The 23,578-nt window shown below is 35.7% G+C and overlaps 1 protein-coding gene across 1 annotated transcript in view; it reads left to right on the top strand.

Moving 5' to 3' along the window:
- Positions 1 to 8,494: 8,494 nt before the first annotated feature.
- The window catches only part of LOC114152311 (zinc finger protein 385B-like), a 75,604-nt gene continuing 60,520 nt past the window's right edge, over positions 8,495 to 23,578 (top strand). Inside the window, exon 1 of the mRNA XM_028030154.1 lies at positions 8,495 to 8,688. Within this exon, the coding sequence (XP_027885955.1) occupies positions 8,646 to 8,688 (43 nt within the window). The 5' untranslated portion in view covers positions 8,495 to 8,645. The remainder of the gene's footprint in view (positions 8,689 to 23,578) is intronic.

Below are 23,578 nucleotides of genomic sequence, written 5' to 3'. Positions count from 1 at the left end.
AGAATAGATTTTTTTTTTTAAACTAATAGAATCGTTTAAATATTCTGGGGAAAAAATTAATTAGTAATTATTTCCCAACACTAGATGGTAGCACAACACTTAAATCCTAAAACCAGAAAACACTGAGCTCTCTGAAAGAAGAGGGTCTCTCCAGGTTGTTGGTTTATATAAACAAAGCAAATTAAATATTTATTGTATAAAATAAAAGAACCAAACACATTCAATATTATAGGCATTTTCCTATGTGATGTGAAAACATGGACAAGGCTGCCCATGTTTTCTGTTGTACATACATTTATTTACATGTATGTAAATACTGTTTTGCTTTTTCGCCTCTTTTTGAATGTTTGATGACGTATTTTGGTCAAAAATTAGGAAATCGTGGGCTAAAAAGTTACTTATAACATCGCAAATTAGCTGATTTTTGGCTGAAATACTGGAGAAAAAAAAAACGAAAAACGTAGAAATTCTGACTATATTTTGGTTTTTGTACCACGTAAAGATTACTATTGACTAGTGACTCCATCTGGTAACAAAACCGTATGGATGGATGCCCCCTGGGAACTAATCCTCCCCCTACCAAAATTTCTGAATGAATTAAGCAATAAAAAGGAAATTTTGAACAATTTCCATTGGGGGAAAAGATAATAAACAACCTGATTAGCTTTAAAGAAAAAAAAATGTTCACTTCATGTTATACAGCAAATTTATTTTAGCTTTATTTGTAGTTTCTAGGTTGGCAAGTTTGAACAATATGCCTCGAAATAAATTTGCAGGCCTTATTTAGAAACATAAATATATTATTTCACATATTTTATAGGCATCCAAGTATTTAATCTTCACAGGAAGGCTAAAAATGACCTGAATTGATCAGCAAAAATGTTAATTAGTTTAAATTTATCCCATACGTTCACCTAAAAATGAAAAATTGAGAAATAGAGAACATAGATTAAGCAGGCTGCTTAAAGGCAAAACATCTTTTTAATCTACATTAAATTATGTACTTCCAGTCTATCTTTTTTAAATTTGTTTTTGTGTTTTTTTATTCCACTAACAATATTTTCAATTTATCATCGCTGGCTCAACACATACACCCTGAATTTCATACACACTGCTTCACCGATATGGCGCCATTTCTGCCCAAAGAAAACCGACTGCTCTGCTCACAGTAAATGATTTCTCATTTGTTGGGCTGTCAGTCAAGATGTGTTCTGTCAAAAAAGAAACTCATTTCATGCTTGGCCTCTGTGAATTATAATGGGCTGAGAGCCTGACTGAAATGGACTGTGTTTAGGGGAGCAGCTTAGCAGAAAAATGAAAATGTGGCCTGAAAAATAAACGTGTTTCTCTGCCGTTTCTGGGTTTGTAGTCTTCCTTCAAGACAGGAAATGAGGTCATGGTTACTAGAATTATCTTATTAGCTATTGGGACTGTAAATTAATGTTAATATTTTACAGAAAACATAGAATTAGACGTAGATCGACTATCTTCTTGGAGAGAAAGAAATGTCATTAAATAGCAAGGACACGGGGACGCCCCATCTGGGTTGTGTTTCGCAGGGCAGTCTGAGATTTCTGCTGGCTGATAGCGATCGGACGTGAGATGTGGTACAATAATTGTCTCTTATCTAAAATGAAACATCTGCCACCAGCTTGGGGCTTAGAGAAAAAGGGAACTGAAGGCTTTTTTCCCCTTTTTTTTTAAAGCTGTTGTTGAAAGTGAACAGTTTTAAATAAAGTTCTCATTGAAAAAATAAACTCAATAAATGATTCTTAGAATTTATTACATTTATATTATGACCTCTGTTGCAGATGACTGTATATGGATACATGGGTCCGGAAAGATTTATATTCTCAATTTATAATCTCAAATATTTTTGATTTAAGCTATTATTGCATTTTATTTGATACTGTAGTATACATCTGACCTTTCACCTACATTGTTATTATTTATTCTCCACACCTGTTCAACTGTTTTCCAATGCTCTGATTTTTAAGATGATTTTTTGTTTTCTGGTAAATTGTTTCTCTTCCGCTTCGTTTTGTACATATTTATCTAGCTAAAATAACTTTTTCCTCATCCAACTTTTCCAAAATACTTATCTTTTTATGTGCTGTCCTCAAAATGTTTTTTATCTAAGAGTTTAATTGTAAGTTATTCTATGTTGCTATTTCAGAAAAGTGGAAAGTTTTGAAATTATTTCTATATTGGCACTGATGTTAAACACTAAGTGTCAACTTGTTTTTGTTGTTCAATAGATTGACTACAAGAAAAGATTATTGACATGTTTGGCCTTTTTCTAGTTTAAAGTCATTGTTTTGGAGAACATAAGAGTCCCAATTTATCATTGGTTCTCCAACAAGGTGCATCTGAAGTCCTCCATTGATTGGTCGATCAGTTCCTTGCAATGGCTCCTTCATTGGAAACCCTGGCAGATTTAGTGTAGTTAAATATTTTTGTTAGTAAGTTGTTCTGTTTTTTCTGTGAAATTGTAAGATTTAAATTATGTGTATTTGGGGTTTCTTATTAACTCTCTTAAGACATGTCTCTTTCCATAACCAACTTGATTCCATGTCCAAAGGGAAAAACCAATAAGATACACAATGATCTGAGCCAGAACCATACAGCTAAAAGTCTAGGAGTGACCTTCCTGCCAAAACAACAGCTGTTTGTGAAGTGGTTTTCCGCTCAGTCAAGTTGAGACGGTTGTGGAAGCAGAGTTGGTTCCAGGAGTGCAACCACAGCCCAATGTTGGAGCGGATGAGGTATTCTTTTCTTGTTTGGTCATTGCAGTTCCGATGTCAAAAACGGACTCATCAACAGCTAGTTCATCCCCTGCCACGAGCCTTAAATTAAAATTGCCTTTATTTTGGCAATTTTGCACCTATTGACATTAGAACGTGACGTCACGATCTCCAGAACTCCGCCCACTCCGCCATGACGGACGTCAAAACAACCAGTGCGCTTGTTTAAAGCTAGGCTAAAACAGACATCTGTAACCTAATATCGCTTCTATTTAGTTGATTTCACTTTAAAAATAGTCACAGAGTGATGCGTGGTCGGTTCTATAGGCAGACAAGGTTGCAAACCAAACTTGTCATTTTATTTTATAACTTTTTAATGAGGAAAGATACGGCGACGATGGATAGCAGCTGTCAATCATAATGACTGGCAGCTGTCAATAATAATAATGACCGTCAGCGCTCGTTGTAGTCGCGGATTTGCAGCTTTTTACAAGGTAAGATGATTAACGGTCATATACTTTATAAGTAAGTATGATTAGAAAGATATAAAATATCGCATTATGGAGAAGGTACGTGTCGAATGGTAACCATGGAAACAATGCCGCACCGTCATGTAGCCTAGCATGTATGGGAAAAAACTGGTTAGTATCCCGTCTTTTGTACGTTTTTAGGGCTGATCTGGTGTAAGGCGAAGCCGCTGTTTATGACATAGTGATATAAATCAAGTGCTGTGAATTCAGGAAAAGTCGGCAATTTGATGACCACATTAGGAGGAAAGAGGTTTCGGTCGGTTAAGCTAGCTACCGCCGTCTATGAGCACCAACCAGGTGTGTTACATTCACAGACAAATTAGCTTGACTCGAACAAGTTAAAGCCACACATAAACTGGCAAAAACAACTTTTGAAAACAATTTCAGTCACTCTGTTCAGTCCCTCACTTCCTATGTCCATCATGGCGCCTCTAATGATTAAGTGACGTCGTTGCGAAGGGTCAATAAAGAAGATCTTACTGTGGTTAAGAATACAGATTTACTAGCTTCCATAGATTTTCCTGTCACTGACTGATCCTAAATAAAGATGTTTTTAAATGAATATTAATCCATATGATATATTCACTGATATTTGCATGTGTGATAAAAATCACTCAGAGTTTTTGATAGATTATGAGTCTGATTTTTGGATAGATTGAGAGACTAACAGCGCTGCAGCACTTTGTCCTCAGTGAATCTCAGCCATTGCGTCGAGTGCCATTCCTTTCCTGAAACGGACTCAAGTGGACTTCAGTGACATTGACTCCCAAGGGACAGAATGTACTAGGATATACACTTTTACCCAGGACACATCATGATCTAATTTTCATCACTTGCCTTTCTGAGAGTCAATCATCCCTTTCATTGTCAGCTGGTCAGACTGAGCCTGACTAAGAGGGATGATCTCTTCTAAATCTAAAAATGTTTATGGAAAGTGAGCAGAGTGCTTAAAAAACAGACTGAACCAACCTCACACACACATTTTAATGGTTTACCGTGTTCTACAATAAAATACAACTGTTCTGTTTAGGGCTGAAACTAATTAATAGTACTAATTGTGGTGATCGATTGAAATAATCGTAGAAAAAAAGACAATTTGGTGAAAAAACATTCAGCAACATTTAGAGCAGTAATTAAGCCAAAACTGTACAAAAATATAAGATAGAAACACTTTTCTGTCTTTGTTTTAACTAAAACCTAAGTGTGTTTTTTATTAAGGAGTGGCTTTCGTCTACAGCATGTGTCAAACTCAAGGCCCGTGGGCCAAATCCAGCCCGCCGTAGCTTTTTTTTATGGCCCTTTAGATTCTAGACTAAACACTAAATGTGCTTAAATATTATGTTTTCAATCATATTAATACAGTTTTTATCTGTTTGCTGCCAAATTCTATTAATCAGTCTCTCCAGTTTCTTGAGAATTATTTTGGAAATTCACACAAAATCAACAAACCCCGCACTTTTTTGTGCTAATAATTGGGAGTTTATTGAAGATTTTTCTCAAAGATTGTCAAAAACTTTCTTTCTTGTACTAAACAGATGCCTCAGCCATAATTGATGTCACATTATAGTTCATGATCTACACAGCGAGTAATAAAAAGTCACATTTACCGTCATAAGTAAGCGCAAATGTTTCCAAATCAAATACTTTAATTTTTATCATAAAAGTTCACAAACAAAATCACAAAATCCTGGAGGAACTGAAAAGATGTTTCATAATATTATTTAATTTTAAGAATTCATTGATATTTTAACAGTTTGTGAACAGGTTTTATCAATACATTCTGGCACAACTGGCCCTTTAAGAGGATTTGTAATCTTGATTTGGCCCAAAACGAAAATGACTTTGACACCCCTGGTCTACAGGCTTGATTGTTGGATTGCTACAGAAATGCTTATCCCTCTGGAAGGTTCTCCTTTCTCAACAGAGTGACCATTGGGTTCTTCGTTTCCACCCTGACTAAAGCATTTTCCCTCCGATCGCTCAGTTTAGTCGGCCGACCAGGAAAAGTCCTGGTGGTTCCAAACTTCGTCTATCAAGTCTAATCGACTGAATTTGCAACATTAGACCCAATTTAGACGTAGAAACATCTCAAGGATGAGCAAAGGCTGTTGCATAAATGTGAATTCTTGGTTCCTATTTTGATAAAACTCAAACTTTTTTTCCCACATTGTCATAATTGGGTTTTATGTAGAGTTTTGAGGAAAGAAATTAACTTAATACAAATTGGAATAAGGCTGTAACATAGAAATATTAAGCGTTTCAACTAGATAATGTCCCAAAGTTTTTTAGAAATTACTTTGTAACTTCTTATATTTTCTGATTTGGATTTCTTTAGTTTGTGTTGTTTTAATTTTTTTAAAATGTAATTAATGGTGCTATACTAAGAGATTTCTTGATTATCCAGATCTTGTGGCGAATGAAACTAAATTAATCCTAATTTAACAACCGTGACGTGGAGAGGGGTTTCTTTCATGGACAGGCCATTGTTGGCTGGGGTAGATTTATTCTTCATAACTTGGAAACTGCTTTTTATCAATTTTCTCAGATTGTATTTGTTTGATGTAAAAATTCATTTGGTAATCTGAAACAAAGTGAGATAAAAAAAAAACAGTGAATGCAGAAGACGAATACGAGGGAGAAAATACGTTTTACTGCTGAGATTTGAACTGGACACCTTCTTGCTGAAAAATTACAAAGTAAACTACATTAACACCTTGAATATAATTGCATTTATTTATATTGAAGTAGAAAAATACCCGCCAAACTTAATTGCATCAAAAAAAACCAAACATAATTTGTCTACTTGAAAGCTTGATTGATGGTTTAATTTGTGGTAAAACATCAGTTCAGATGCTCTGTCCTTTTAATTTCCCAACATTTGTCGCATTGAGAAGAAAGGATTAATATTTCTACATTTTTAGATGGCCTTTAGACAGCAGGTATAATTAAATCAGTCGCATACAGAAGACAATAAATGGCACACTCTTTATGAAACAAAAAACAACTACCATAAATGACGGGGGATTGTGTAGTCAAGCTGAAACACTCTTCAACGCTGGGGGTTGCTCTGCTCCAGGCTGTGAAGTGCAACCATTATGTGGCTGCGGCTCCACACTCCATCTTTTTGAAATGAACCACTGGCATCCTGAAAGTGTCATCTCAATCAAAACATTGAAGTTGAAAGGCAAAAAAAGGAGTTTATAAAAAAGAAAACGTGCACATTGCCATGGTGACCGGGTTGGAGCCATAACACGCTTCTCCTCGTCATGGACAATTTCTTGATGATTTGAGCGCAGCAGAATAAAAATGTTCTTTAATGAAAGCACTCAAGATGATGATGGAGCCGAGGGCTGTTATTAAGTCTGATGGAGGGAGCATGATGACTGGCCTGCACACATTTTATTCTAACCTTAGCAGCAGGAGGCTGATTCTTCTTCACTGGAGGTGCCCAGTGCATGCATCTGTTGGGTTTGCTTTCGTCTCCGCACCCAGAAGCGAAAAGACGAGTACAAACACATGAGCTCCTTTATTTTTAGGGCAGCTACCTTATGGTGAGGTCAAGCAGGGCGTCAAAGGACTTCAATGCGAAGGACATAGCTCAAACTCCAAGTATGTTCCACCGTTCATGCATCACGATCTGGCTGACAGCTGAATTAAACACGCACGCATAGTGAGCTGGCCGCAGCGGACGCAGGCATGTCCCGGTGTCACTGGACTCCCCGACTCTTCTGCAGGCATCTGCTTTTGAGCGCAGCCCAACGATGTTAATGAGCAGCTATGACAGGGCCGGGATTGGACCTTACACGACATAAATACGACCTGGAGGTGGAGAGGGATTTGACGTGTCACAGTGAGATGGCATTGTCCTGTGACTTCTCAAGTTGTTTATTGTCAGCCATTAAGCTGGAGCAGGTTTTTACTATAACCTTTTATAGGCTAACATTAGCATTGTTTTTAAGCTTTAAATTCCACTTAATCTTTCATCAAATCTACTATAAGGCAATTTGTTTAGGTTTGTTTGAATAAATACTTCAGGCAAAGGAGTTAGGGGCAGGAAAATGCAACTCAAATCTACTTTGTTTTGCCTAAATGCAACCAATATCCGGCTTTTTTACCACAGTCAGAATGGCCCAATTCAGGTCTTTTCACACCGAAAAAATACAGTCTCTCCCACTTCTATATGTGGTACTTATAATGTAGTATTATAGAAAAAATTAAATAAAATTCCAAGAATAAAGTCATAAAACACTGTTACAATAAGCATAAATATACAGTACATATCACAAGAATAAACTCGTACGAGAATAAAATACTATTACTTGAATAAAGTTCTCTTCCGTATCATTGTCATTTGCAAGCCGGCCATATTGTTTTCTGTTCTCACATTGTGCGCAATAAAGGTGCTCACTTTTCCACTGGCACCCTGCATGACAGAATGAAGTTATGTTTCCATGACTAATGTCCACAAAACTCTGTAAATATTTTGCTAATGTAGACAAAAACACAAGTTTGGTGTTACCATTAGACAAGAAATGTAAATAAAAGCATACATGAATAAGTTTGTTCATGCAATGTAATTCAAAAACAAGCCACGGTATGACACTCCAAATACTTCCTGTCTGTGTCGTCTTCTTCCTGGTTTACGTCAGTGGCAACATCCGTTGATCACGTGGCTCTATGATGTGAAAAAAGTGTTTCCATCGAAACCAATTTCAACACGGCCAAAAAAAAAAGAAAAAAAACACTTCATCCTTGCGCCAAATCTTTTAATTGGAAAATTGAAATAGCTGTTTTCCTTAAGTGAATTTATTTTCAAAATGTCAAATTGTGCAATAGAAACGCAGCTTGAGAAAATGTTCAGGTGTAATTTTTATTTTTAAACTTGGATCAGTGGCACCAGTTTTGCCCTTTTTGTTTTCCCGAGCGTCTTGTATATAAATCTCCATATTTATTTATTTATTTTTTACCTAAAATTTAATTTTAGGAGGTGTTTGTTTTGGGGTTTAAGGGATAAAACCATCAGTCTCTTAATCCTGTTTTGAAAATGTAGAGGAAAAAAGCCCGTTTTTCTAAGTTTTTCTTCTTAGTCGCAACATTTCACAGCAACTCTCTGTGTGTGTGTTGCTGCTTCTTCATGCCTCCCGCTCTGTGTTTTATGTTTTTTCTCACCGGCTGATTTCATTTCGTCCTCCTCTGTTGTCCTCTGTCATCCCAGCTCGCGCGCTGTGATTCGGTATCTCTCTCGCGCAGGCGGCGGTGGCGCAGCGCGCGCCCATTACCCGCGCAGTTTATCTGTTTCTTGACTGGCTCGCGGGAGCGGACGTGCTCTCACGAGGAGCTGAGCTCGCGCTGTAATCTGTGGCAGCTGGAAATGGACAGCGACAGCAGAGGAGCTCCGCAGCAGACTCACTCAGGTAGGAAAACAGTTTTTGTTTTTACGTTTGGAGGCGGGTTCTGTTTAAACTCCATTTAGACTCGTTTTTAAAAAGCTTTTCTTAATGTGTGACTCTCTATTTTACCAAAAAGCAGCTAATTTCTGCAAAACTACCTCAAACCATCAGATGGACAAACACATATAGTCATATATACTCCATATAGCATTCAAAGTTTGTATTGTGCTTCATGTTGAGCTAGTACAAAATATAAATTAAAGTTGGGAATATTTACAGGAAGTAATTTAAAGCATTAAAAACGCAGAAAGGTCTGGAAATTTATTCCCTTGCTTAAGCTTTTCTGTCTTTTTTTTCTGAAAAGATGGTGGAGAATCAGATCAATTTTAGAATAAGATGATGAATATTTTCATATTTTTATACTGTCATTCTTGGTAGCTTTATTGGGCTAGGGCAATTCTTAGCATTGCTGCGTCTGGAGGTCAAAGGGTTGCTGTTAAATAAAGAAGCCAAATTATTTAATTCTTGTTAAATTTAAGGGGGTTTTTTTGGCTGTCTGCTGTGTTCCTTTGCAGTGGTGCATTGCAAAGGAATCACATATATTGGTGTGATTCAATATATGAATCACATCCACAATTCATATATTGTGGATGTGATATTGAAATTTTTTCCTTTTTTTATACAAAATTACATTTTAAAATTTCAAAGATTAGTTAAATATTCTTAGAAAAGATGTAGCACAATTGATTTAACTAAATATTATGCTTCTGTTTTAGCAAAGCTGAATTTCCAATCCCTCAGTATGAGTAAAGGAAAACATATTCTCAATCTTTTTTCTAAAGGATCTCCTCAGGGATTCAAATACATTCATTCACTGGTAACATTTTTCTCTCTAAATAAATTTACATGAAAACATCTTTGCTTTGTTCTAAATTGAAGCTTTTTAAATGACATTTGAACAGCTTAATCCTAACTCAGTAGGGATTATTTTTGTCATTTGTAAATGTTTCTCTGTTATGAATCATATTATATAATATAAGGTTGTTATTTTAATGTTAAGGATAATAATATTAGCCTTAAACAAAAGGAAAAAGTCTCATTCATCCTTCTGCTTGTCCATTGCTGTGAAATGGTCGGAAGTAAATCGCGGACAACAAATCACATGATATTTAGCAGAAATCAACCAACTGAATATGTATTTTTTTCAGTGTTTTCTTCCACATTTTTCATAAAAATCTGAAGCTTGTGCTGAAAAAGCAGAGCAGGTTTGCTCATTCCGAGTGTTCTTCCTGTTTCTGCAATATGGAGGTCTGATCTGCATCGTGTGTAGATTTACAAATTACATGCTAAATACCACAAAATCAAAATGTTTCTTCTTTTTTTTGGCGCACATCTAGTAAGGCCAGAGGTGCATTTGAATTCTGTTTTTCTAACAAGATTCTGCAAATTTGCTAATTTAATAAAAGACAGAAAAGAGAGCATTTTGAGGTATTTCTAAATCTGAAATATCACATTTGAGATTTGTGTTTACGTCCTCGTAAAGATCCCTGTGTGTCTCTTTCATTACTGCAAGTGTTGCTGTGGCGTGCTGAGCTGCAGCTCAATCCAAGTAGAGTAGACACACTTAAACACCCTGCATTGGCCACATCATTACGTTCTACATCCTCTTTAAATGACCTTGCTCTCCTCAGTCCCTCTTTGCGGCAGCTTCAAACCTAAATGGCCACAAATGACTGTCTCCCACCTGCCAAGCGCAGCCAACGCGATGTTCTTTTCCAACGAGGCTGAAGCAATCATTTTGCTGCAAACAAAAGATCCTTGATTCATCAAGTCCCGCATCTCCCACTGCCCACTCCCCAGAGGGATGCAGTCATTTTCACCAGCTCCTTATGTGTGCAGCTGGGAGTTTGCGCTTCTTCTTCTTTTTTTTTTTTTGCAGCTTGCTTGTTCTTTTGGATGCGAATCCGAGAAATCTGGAAACGTATATCTCCCCTTCATGTTGCGTACAAACTACTACTAAAATCAACTTTTTTTTGCCGAATAGCTGACTATCTGGGTTATTTAGTCAATCAAATTTTATTTCTATAGCACAGTGGTTCCCAAAGATTTACTAGGCCCCTCTATGGATTACAATAAAATCCCCCCGAAAAAAGAAAAAAAAAATCAACTGGGCACACACATCGTTCAACCAGACATAAACCTATAAAGATATTTTGTTTTTAAACTCCACTGAAGTTAATTTTACACTTCAGGTTGCAACAAAACAAACTACAAACCATCTTTACAGTGAAACACTTTTGTGTAACTGTTTTTTTTTTAATTCATCCATACTGCTTCCCACGCCCCCCCTGCAATTGCACTGCTCCCCCTCCAGGGGGCGCACCCCACACTTTGGGAACTACTGCTATAGCACATTTCAGCAACAAGGCATTTCAAAGTGCTTTACATCATAAAAATAGAAGAAACACAAAGTCATGCAACATAGAATCAACAATCGAAGCATTACATTTAGTCAAGTGCCATCATTAAATTTGTAATTGATTATGTTTCAAAAGCAACTCCAAGCAGGTGGGTTTTTAGTCTAGATGTAAAGGAAGTCAGTGTTTCAGCTGTTTTGCGGTTTTCTGGAAGTTTGTTCCAGATTTGTGGTGCATAGATGCTGAATCCTGCTTCTCCGTGTTTGGTTCTGGTTCTGGGGATGGAGAGCAGAACCAGAAGACCTGAGAAGTCTGGAAGGTTGCTATGACAACAGCAGATCTTTAATGTACTGTGGTGCTAAGCTGTTCAGTGATTTATAAACTAACAACAATATTTTAAAGTCTATCCTCAGAGCCAGTGTAGGGACTTTAGAACTGGGCTGATGGGCTCTAACTTCCTGGTTTTAGTCAGAAAACCAGCAGCAGCGTTCTGAATCAGCTGCAGCTCTTGGATTTTTTTAGACACTGTTGCAGTTATCAGTGCGACTAAAGTTAAATGCATGGATGCGTTTCTAGATCTTGCTAAGACATTGGTAATGTTCTTCAGGTGAGAGAAGACTGACTTTGTAACTGTCCTTATGTGGCTCTGAAGGTTCAGGTGAGAGTCCATCACTATTTCCAGGTTTCAGGCCTGATCGCTATGGTTTTAGTTTTACTAACTGAAGCTGTGCATTGACTCTAGATCGTTCCTCTTTAGTTTGATGTTTGAAGCCCCCAACTCTGTCCATGTTGGTCTGAATTGTTAGTTTTACTATTTTCCCCATTGTTTGTCAATAAAAATAAATATCAATAAATGTAAAAATAGGATTAATGGGGCACTTCAAAGAAGCATATTGAAATGTGTATTTTTCAAGAGCAGCATTAGTTTGTTATGGAGTCACAGTCATACAGTTATCTAAAAAAGTAACAACAAATAATTCTTATTGCCACTTGTATTGTTATCACAGTAGCATACCAGAAAATGTCCCTGGTTGCAGAAGTTCCAGATTACTGCTTCTGTATGTGGAGCTAAAATGACTAATTTTAATAAAATAATAAACATTGTTTTTTGGAGGAATACCCAACAATCTCTGCTCTTCCAGCTTCTGAGTGGAAACTATTTGCTGCTCTTTATCGACTTACTTGAGGACTGGGGGGGAATTGTCAGTGTTTTTCTTTTTTCATTCTAAATTTGTGCAAATCTGACAGAGGAAAATTACTCCAAAAATTACTGCTACCGACTCATGCAGTGCACTCAGTTTTTAATGAGGTGCTATACATGCACTCAGGCTGAAGTCTGGCCATATTTATGTATATTTACATTAGCACAAAGGTGGGAAATATACACACAGCACAAAAAACAACATTTTTCATTTACTGAGGCAAAAAAAAAGTTTATCGGCAAGTTTCTAACGGCAAGAAAACACTGTTGTGTTATTATTATTCTGACAATGTGTCACAAGGTAGAACAAAGGATATAGAATATTTCTTACAATCTGATGGATTAATAAATTCAGCCATTTTTAATAGCATTCAATAATTCTTTACAGTCTGCAGTTGCTTATTAAAAACATCCATATCACTTATCTTTTGAGAACCTTAAACTCTTTTTACAGGAAATATTTTTCACAATCTGCTTGATCAATTTGTCATTTGGTAAAAGTAGCTAAACATAGCATAGCACCATACTGTTATCGCTGTGATATTAACACACGATCCTTGGGAATATCCATCCATCCATCCATCCATCCATTAACCGTTCACCCTTGTCCCTAATGGGGTCGGGAGGGTTGCTGGTGCCCATCTCCAGCTACGTTCCAGGCGGGAGGCGGGGTACACCCTGGACAGGTCGCCAGTCTGTCGCAGGGCAACACAGAGACATACAGGACAAACAACCATTCACACACAACACTCACCCCTAGGGAGAATTTAGATAGACCAATTAACCTAACAGTCATGTTTTTGGACTGTGGGAGGAAGCCGGAGTATCCGGAGAGAACCCACGCATGCACAGGGAGAACATGCAAACTCCATGCAGAAAGACCCCGGCCGGGAATCGAACCCAGGACCTTCTTGCTGCAAGGCAACAGTGCTACCAACTGCGCCACTGTGCAGCCCCCTTGGGAATATCAAAACAACAATTTAATAACCATCTGCCTAATGTTTGTCATAACACAAAATCAGTTAACCCATAAATTGATTGCCTGACTTTGCAGCAGCGACTTACTTTCGCAGATAAAAACCTTTAGACTTTCTAACTTCCTGCAGTGGCTAGCTGTGCTACAGTCCTAACACTGGCTTCTATGTGAATAAGAACCACAAGTAGAGCTTTAGGTATTATCTTCTTAAATAACTGTGTTTATGTATCATTTTTGTTCACATCTTTGCTCGTGTTAAAAGACGTTTGGTGACGTTTAGTTTTTTCAGTGTAATATTAAGTTGCAATATACGAGGACGCTTTTTTCCGCTTTCATTTTACGAAACTTGTTAAATGACAGGAGATGTGTGAAGGCTATTGAGATCGAGCCTTTTAAAAAAGTATATTTTGTGAGTTTTTTTTCAGTTTGGCAACTCTTGAGAAATAAAAGGCTGATGATGTTCTTTACTTGTTAAAGGGTGTTACAAGTGCAATACATTCAAATCTTTGAAATTGTCGCAATAAGCAATTAATCAATTTAATCGCATGATAACTTAAAATGAGCTTGATAGTTTCCATTCTGATTATAGATATTTCTTGAAGGGGAATTATGCTAATGAGACACCATAATTTGTCTAATTTATTGTTTTTGCTTGTTTTATTTTGGATATTTAAAATATTTTCCAGTGTAAAGTGTTTCTTTTACAAAATTAAAGTTTATTGGACTTCCATTATTATGCCACTACCAATCTGTTACTTGAAAAATGGTGTCAAAACAAGAACATTATTGTTTATGGCAATATTTACTGGAACAATTTAACATCCAATAAAAATGATCATGACAGACCTTGTTACATGGACTCCGACTGAACTTGTTACAAGCAGATGACTATAAATGAGGGATGTCAAACAAATTTTTGTTTTGGACCAAATTAAAATCATGAATGCTCTTAAAGGGCCGGTTGTGCCAGAATGTATTGATAAAACCTGTTCACAAGCTGTTAAAATATCAATGAATCCTTAAAATTAAGTATTATTGAGCATCTTTTCTGTCCCGCCACATTTTTAATTATTTTTGTGATGGTTTTTTTTATTTTGCAATAAAAATCAAAGTGTTTGTGGTACTAATTTGGAAATATGTGCAATATTTGCGTTTATTTATGATGACTTTTTATTACTGGCTGTACAGATCATGAACTACAATCTGACATCAATTAAGGCTAAGGCAGCTGTTTAGAACAAGTAAGAAAGTTTTTGACATTTTTTGAGAAAAATCTACAATAAATTCCCAATTATTTGCACAAAAGTGCAGAGATTTGTTGATTTTGTGTGAATTTCCACAATAATTCTCAAGAAACTGGAGGGACTAATTGATATAATTTGGCAGTAAGGAGATAAAAACTGCATTAATTTGATTAACATAATATTTAAGCACACTTAGTGTTTAGTCTAGAATGTAGAGGGTCATATAAAAAGCTACGGCGGGCCGGATTTGGCCCACGGGCCTCGGGTTTGACACATGATGTAAATAATTCAAAAGACTTTCTAGAGTCAATCTAGAAAGTAAATTGTGATCAGTGGTGTCAAATGCAGCACGGAGATTCAATACTACAACCAAAGAAAGTCTACATGTAAAATGTTATGACTTGTGCCGTTTAAAATGTTTACGGATAACTGAAACACATTGAAATTATTTATTTTATAAGTTTATTATAAAAATAATCAACATAGTAGTCATGATTGTCAGTGTTTTTAAAAGACTTTAACTTATCGAACAATGATGTACTTCCAATTCAAACCTTTTTCATCCTTTTCACTAGATATTTTCAGGAAAATCTGCTCAGGATTTTTTTTTTTGCAGTCACAGTTTACATATGTATTTCACAGCAGGCCAATTTTCTGCTGGAGGAGGGCTCTAACAGCTGGATATGTTGGGAAGAGATGGGGGAGCGAGTCTCTGTCTACGGCACACAAAGGGCAGGACAGAAAATACCATGTGGATTTACCGTCTTTTCATTTAAATCTTTGTACCCATAGTTGCACATGCCTTGTACGGATATAATTGAACCTTTTTTTTTTTGTCATTAAGGAGTCAGTCTGAAGCAAGATTTCAATAGTAAAGAGCAACTCATACTATTGCAGTGCAGAAACATATTTTAGTGAAGAATTGGTGCTGACATATTTGTTTACACAATCCATAAGTCATCAACATCTGAACTGAACTTTAATTTTGTATATCTTTTGATTCATAAGACTCTGCTCCCCCTGAATTGTGCGTCATGTCTTGCAAAAGCAAGGTTGCATTCTCAGATTACCTCAATCACAAACGCCGCTGATGAATCGGACCGACCCGCTTATCTTTTTGACACCCTTCCCCTCCCCCATCTGTCGTACTTTCTCTCCTATCTCAGAGCTTTTTCTTTTGTACTTTAACATTTGGCTGCCGCCGTCTGCCTCAGTAAAAACCATCAGCTGTGAAATTGAGAATAATCATGTGGAACGAGATTGAGCGGGGAGCAGCTTGAGCTCCAGCCCTCTCCTGTCAATGGAGTCATGGCTTCTGCTGCTGAAGTCTACCAAAGACTGAACAATCACCCAATAAGCATACTGTTCCTGTTGACTTCTTGCTAATCAGTTGCCTATTTTTTAAAATCTACAGCCCTTATGTCTTTAGTGACAAGGTGGTAAAAACTATAATTGAATATAAATAACGAAATCTGTGTGTTTCCTGTGTTTTTAATGGAGATTGATAACATGTCCCATTAGCGCGCGACACTGAACGCTACAGCTGCCATGTGCGTGGCATTCCTAATGTGTTTTATGACTAACGTCCATGACAGCCAGCTGGCACACAACTTGTTCTGTCTTTATTTGAGGACCCTCTGGACAATTGGCAAAGTAAAACACAAATAAACCAAGAATTAAAAGTACATAAATCGAAGAGTCCCCACATAAGAGCCTGTTCACCTAGAAAAATACACACAGCGTTCACTGTTCACAGCGTTCACTAAGTCCTAAAATTGTCAGAACCAAATAGGTTTTCATGAAACAGTCTGTTAGATACACAAAAATTATAAATAAATCAATTAATCGCATGATAAATTAAAACAAACTCAATCATTTCCTCTGACATGAATGATTATTTTTTTCTCTGGATGATAAAAGTCTTCAGTTTGGTTTCAACTACTCCCTTTTTTTGAAGGACAATTTTGTCTACTAAGACTTCAAAATGAATTTTATTTCTTGTTTTGTTTATTTATTTTGGATATTTTAGATGTCGTCCAGTTCCAGTGTAAAATATTCCTTAGAATATAAAGTTTACTGATTTTTGAGAATGTGTTCTTGCATTATTATTTTGTCATTGCTTTTATATTACTTAAATTGTTTCAAAACAACAATATTATCGTTTATCACAATAACTTCTGGAACAATTTATCATCCAGCAGAATTTATCATGACAGACCTAGGAATTATAACCTTCATCAAAGAAGTTAGTTTGAAAAACACAATTTGAATGGAGATTATTTAATGGTATTAAGCAAAGTATTAAGAGTGTAGGTGTATAAATCTAAATACTTAAAAATGTATTACTAGTATTTAAACTATTACTATTTTACATGTATTTTTTCAGTTTTATCTATTTAATAGTATATAATTAATAGCAGGACTTTTGCATATCCTCATATAGACAAGGATTACTGTACCTAAAAACAATATTTGAAAAATATTTTATTATTTACTGTTGAGGCTATACAGGACAATGTAATGAGATGATTTAGTAAATCATGCATTAACATAATGACCATTTTAATAATAATAATAATAATAATAAAAACTTCAATATTATGCTAAGGTGAGTTTGGTGTATATATAAAAAATTAATTTATTTTTAAGTAAAAATTTTTTTTATTATTATTTGTGTACAGATCAGAAGAAGAAGGTTTCATTTGGGAGATACGTTTTTATTTTTTTATTTTTTGGTGTGTTTAAAATACTAAAATTGGTGCTGATTCATTTTACATTAGCTGGATATTCAGTTTGGAAAAAAATATATTTCGGGCAGCTGCATTTGACAGAGCTGTTTCTCCAAAAAATATTCTAGAAAGTGTGCCAGGAATCAATAATAACTCAAAGGTTAGAGTTTTAATATTCCAGTTTATTCATGATAGTATATAGACAGAGATATGATTGAAAATATTACCTTTTTTTTTAGGCGAGAAACTCCTCTCTTCATGTTCTGTAGCTAGCAAAGGAAAACAAGCACTTTATATTATCAGTAGTAATTTGAAACAGGACAAACCACCGTTATCATCAGAAGCAAATTGCAGGTGGACACCATCAGTAGAAACAATTGATTCGGTCCAGATTGCTGTTCACAGTTTCCCCCAGTGAGTTTGCCTCAAACACAGATCTGAAATGGATTTATGGTTAAGTCCCCCATTGAAAACATAATAGCTCTCAGGCTCTGTCATTATAAGTCAAATGAGCATCTCCTTCACGCAGTAAACCTGCCTCTGCTCCAATAACCGGGATCTTTATTTGTTGGTCCTGAGCAGAGCCGCCTCCATGGCTCTCTACAAACAGATATCTACAGGGTGATAAAGCTGCTCCTCGAGGTCGTAGAGAAGTGCCAAAACCTCCACAAACGATCAGTAAAACACAAGCCGAGAATGGTCAATACTAAAAACAGTCTCTAATAGTCTTGACTGCATGAATTATAAAAAGTTATTTTATAAGAAGCTGGATTTCTGTCAAGGAATTTGAATCTTCCTTGAGGTAAAACAGCATAAATGTTAGGACGATCTAGTGAAGGTGTGAAGTTTCTTTAAGAAATGCTGTGTGAGAAACAGCATTTTTTTCCCGTCATGTCATCAAATATCAACACTAGGCCTGTCACAACAACCAATAAATCAATTAATCAGATGATAAAACAAACGTAATAATTTCCTTTGACATGATTTATCGTTTATTTCTTTTTTCTCTCTTTCTGCCAAAAACTGGATGATAAAAATCTTCATTTTGGTACTTTGGTCTCAACCAGCCCTGTTTTTGTCAGATAAGTTTGTTTAGAAAGACTTCAAAATTCATTTTATTTGTTGTTTTGGTTACTTAATTTGGATATTTAAAATGTCTACCAGTTCCAGTGTTAAATGTTGATTAGAATTAAAAGTTTACTAATCTTTGAGAATATGTTCTTGCATTATTATTATGCTACTACCATTATATTACTTAAAAATAGTCTCAAGACAATAATATCGTTTATTGCAATAACCTCTGGATGAATTTATCATCCAACAGAACTTGTTATTGTGACGGGCCTAATCAGCACTCTGTATGCTAGAGTATTCAATAATCAGTTGATTTCTCCATCTTTCCTTTGGTAGCGTCATTTTGCTAACACCAAAGCGACGCTGCAGCTCTTTCCTTCACATTTTACCTCCATCTGTAAATGCAGACAGATGCTTTGTGATGTCTGAAATTGCAACCAAATGATGTCACAGATGAACAGCTGCACTTTGTTTTCCATCATATGAATGCAGGGATGCACATACACCTTGTGTGGGATGTTGAATTGTTCCGCGTCCCATTACCTTTCCATTTCCCCCGGGGACGGATTGGTGGTAGATTCAGCACAGCAGGTGAAAGTATTGCGAAAATGTTTCTCTTTGTGTGTGTTTATATGTATTGTATGTGCAGACGTATAGAAAATATGTTTTAGACTTGAACAGGATTCCACATTTTCACCGTTTTTAGCTGATTCTGCTCCACATTAGAGATAAAAGTAATTGCATAACAACAGAACTAACATTACACCTGAAGAAAAATCTCAGCTTTGATTTCAGATGTAGTTTGTGACAACAGAAAAAAACTCATGGGTCTAAATCTAGAGATGTTTTTCATGCTAATTTTGAAGTACAATGCTAATGCTAGTCAAGGTTTCATAAAATTGTTGGGGTTTGTGGAGTCTTGCAAATAATCGTTGCAACCAACAATTATTTTTCTAATTGATTATTCTGACGATTAATCAAATAAAAAATTCTGCTGATTTTTTTTATTTATTTAACCACTTATTTTTACTGTAAATACAATAACAGATGCAAATAAGCAAGTAATTAAATTCCTTTTTTTTAATGTAAAACAAATGACCATTTTAGCATAAAAAATGCAGCAAAGCGACATTCGGTTAGTGAACGCCTGATCATTATTAGTGGAGAAAGCAGCTAAAGCTAAAAAAACTGTACTAACCTGTTTTTGTTTTTTAAATTAATAACTTGGTAGCAAAAGATGTTTAATTGGAGTTTTTTGTTTGTTTGTTTTTTACAGAATTTGAACCAGGTGAAGCTAAAACTCCCACTTGAGCTGTTCTGGGTATAGCATAAGGTTTTTCATCTTAAATGGAAAATATATGTATTTTTTGTACAGCTTTGGCTTATTTACTATTCTGAATGTGTTGCTCTTTCAGCAAATGGCCATTTTTAGTCTGTATATGCCGGTTAACCATCAATGACTAAATTAGATTATTCCAATAATCGATTAATCGTTTCAGTCTTATTGTTTGTCACTGTCTTTGTTCAATTGGTGGGTTTTGACCTCGTCTTGTTTTCAGTTGGCCTGAGGTGGGTGTGCCCCGACGGTTTTCTGGGAGGTTGTCATGGAGATTGATGACATCATTGGTGCTCAGCACCCCAACCTCTGGGGTGGGGGGGTTGCAGTGCCCTGGGTGTTGTGTTGCGGCCTTGCTTCACGGCATGGATGGTTTTATGAGTTATTGTGTCTGGGGGGCTCGCTGTGGGCGGGGTGGTGATCCGGGTGGTGGAGATCGGTAGCCTGGTGGTGTGGAGAGCTGAAACAATTAACCAGATTAATCGATTATTAACATAATAAACTAATTTAGTAATAGATTAATTGTCAACTGAGAATTCAGACTGTACAATATTACCTGGTCGGTAAATTGTTACAGAAGTTATTGCGATTAATGATAATAGTGTTGTTTTGAGACTATTTTTAAGTATTATAATGGTAATTACATGATAATAATGCAAGAACACATTCTCAAAGATCAGTAAACTCTAAATTCTAATGAACATTTAATACTGGAACTGGACAACATTTTAAATATACAAAATAAATACAGAAAATGACAAATAAAATGAATTTTTAAGTCTTTATAAACAAAATTATCCTTCAAAAATAGGGCTAAAAGAGACTAAAACATCAAACTGAAGACTTTTATCCTCCCATTTTTGGTAGAAAGAGAGAAAAAAAGAGATAAACGATAAATCAGGCTAATGGAAATTATTGAGTTTGTTTTAATTTATCATGTGATTAATTGATTTATTGATTATTGTGACAGGTCTACCTCCAAGTTTGAAAAATAGGAAAGAAAACATTGCAGTTTATTGTAAAAACCTTTGTGTAGGTCCTCATAAAGTGGATTTAATTTTAAAGAGCACTGCAGATTTTACTGGAGCCTGGCAGCACAAGCTGTTTTCTCCAGCATTTCTGTCGATTGCTGCTGTATTGTCAAAAATTATATGTGCTGTTTGAATTTTTAGACTATTACAGGTATTAAATGTCTTTTGGTGGGCATCCATAAGTTGCCCTGTCTCTAAAATGTTGCTAGCTTGTGTTTCTCGTCATACATTGTCTCACTAATCTAATAGTGTTTTTAGCTTTGGATGGAATTGATATTATCAGAAATTCAGCTATATTTAACAACATTTAGATGCCTACCTCATCCGTCTGTGACCATTTCTGTCTTGTTTTTCCTTGAGCTCGAACTGCATTGCTTCACACCTGACTTCTCACACAACCTCTTCCTCTAAAATAATTCTGCTCCTTGTTGCTCCACGATTTTGCCCTTTGTGCCCAATTTTCTCAATGATGGCTATTACCACGGAGCACAAAGGACCACTCAAGCGTGCCAAATTAAATGTTTTTTAATTGAAGGCGCCATTATAGTATAGCTGTGCAGCTTGTGCTCTGTTTCTGTCATGGCTGTGCCAGAGGGAGGCGATAGGGAAGCAGCTGGGCTTGTAGATATTCTCCAAGTAATGATCGCTGTCATCATTTGGCTAAGTTTTCATTTACCGTCACCTGGACAGAATTTATTGTTTGACAAGGACTAATGTAGATTCACTCCTACTGTTGTGGTTTTTGTTTTCCTGTTGTGTGTTCATGGAAAAGCTCTTTATCAGAAGAATTTTAACGGTGTCATAATCTGTTGGAGATGTGTTTTAAGTACAGGGTTATTTCCTATTACAGTTCAGTTTTAGGATTTGTTACCTTTGAGCTAAAGTGTTGTTCTCGTAATGTTTACTGTTAAGCTTGTGTACTTTTTGCAACATGAATGAAACATTGGATTAGCAGTGAGATAAGGCCTATTGTCTCTAATCTGCCCACTATTACTTTTGATATCACCCGCCACAGAGTGCTAATAAATAAATAATTAAATAATAATTATTATTTGCTAATAATTATTTTATTAAATACTTTTTTTATTATTAAATATACTAATTTTATTATTATTATTGCTTTTATTTCTATATAAAAAAGTTATTGGACTCAGTATTTAAACATTTTGGGTATTTTATATTTGCCTGATATCTTTATTATATTTTGGTTCTGTGTCATTCCTATTTTTTAGCACTCCTGTACTGTTGGGATTGTGTAGCGCTCAAAAAAAGCGCTGTTGTTTAATGTAAGCGATTATAAGCAAAACTGATTATTTTAAAACATTTGCAGAGACACTGACATGAATAATGTTGTCTTTTAATGTTTTCTTACAATGTGATTGTCTGGAAAAAATTATTTTACATTCTTTTGTGTTATAGCTTAATTTGAATAACAAATAATTTACAATTTTTTAAGTCCACTTTCACAGGCATATCCTGCAGTTGTAATTTTCATTACATTTTAGCAAGCATGGGTTCAATTTATCTGTTTATTTCTGTAAAAAGAAAATTCTACAAAGTGTGTTGTGTATTTTTGAATTATTGCATTAAAACATCAGTTCCTTGCTAATCCAGCTGCAAGGTCTTTGTCTGGTTTGCATGTCTGCAGACTGAAGTTTTTGCCCATTTTTCCTTGTAAAGCTGTTCAAGCTCAGTTACACCGAATAGAGAACATTGTCAATATTAAATTTTCAAGTTTTGCCATGGATTCTTAATTGGAATAATGTGTGCACTTTTTTCTATCCATCAACCTTATATGTATTATTTGATTTTTTTTTTCTCTTTTACATAAATAAAGAAAAAAAAAATCCTTAAATTATGCATAAATTAGGCTTCACAATATTCCATGAAACACTGGTCAGCATTTAAAAATCCATCTGTCTGAGCCTGATTAGAAGATGACAAAACTAGAAAAAAGTGGCCGGCTATCTAAAGGAGCCTGCAAGGAAACAGTTACAACCCATTTTACCTTTTTAATACACCTAATTAAAAGTCAAACCAATCTATTCCTGTCAGCCTTCTAATATGAGTCGAAGCAGATAAGAGCTTGGAGCATGTAAGATTAGAGGAACGGGAGCGAGGCGTAGCACTGATCTTATCTTTAGACGTCCATCAACATTGGATTGGGCTTGAGAAATGAAACATAATCATATATATGCGCAAAGCATTAAAATACATCATTTTCAGTGATTTCAACAGTCCACTTATTACTAAAATCGGCTGCCGAAATAATTATACAATATATACCACATTTAGGCTAGTGATCATATTTAGTGGCACCAAATAGGAATTTTTTTTGTTTTTATTTACTGCAGTTGTATAATACCTCCCTGAAAAAATTTAGAAAAATCAACTTGAGTAAACTTATTCAATGGGGAAAAGTGACACCACCCAGCAGGTTTTTTTTTTGGCAATAGCATCATGTTTTTTGGTGTCGAAAACAAGCCGTTTCAAAAACTTCCAGAACGTAACGACACAAATCAGCAGGCACTGCCCGTTACCTAGCAACCCTGGCAAAGCCCAGCCCGTCACCTAGCAACCCAGGCTGAGCTCCAGGACGTTTCTCCAGCTGGTTTTACTGCTGTATGCACTGTGCAACGGCTACTGGGAAACACAAGTATTTTGTCGTTGATTTACAATCCAGAATAGCTCAATCTTTATGTAATCTGACCAAAGAGCATAGATTCAGTTAAAGTCCTTGTTGAGTTTAACTAACGCCACGTTTACATTTGTGATGGTATAGACTTTTTCTTTCCTGGTATGTCTCCTAACTGTTAGTTCCTATAAATGTAAGATGGCATCGTATTGTTGTTATAGACACCAATTACTTTTTCAGATTTGTTACCTCCATTATTATCCTACTTACT

Source organism: Xiphophorus couchianus, chromosome 10 (genome assembly GCF_001444195.1).
Source record: "Xiphophorus couchianus chromosome 10, X_couchianus-1.0, whole genome shotgun sequence".
Taxonomy (NCBI): domain Eukaryota; kingdom Metazoa; phylum Chordata; class Actinopteri; order Cyprinodontiformes; family Poeciliidae; genus Xiphophorus; species Xiphophorus couchianus.
Note: the sequence above shows the minus strand (reverse complement) of the source record. Positions and strands in the feature narration are given on the sequence as shown.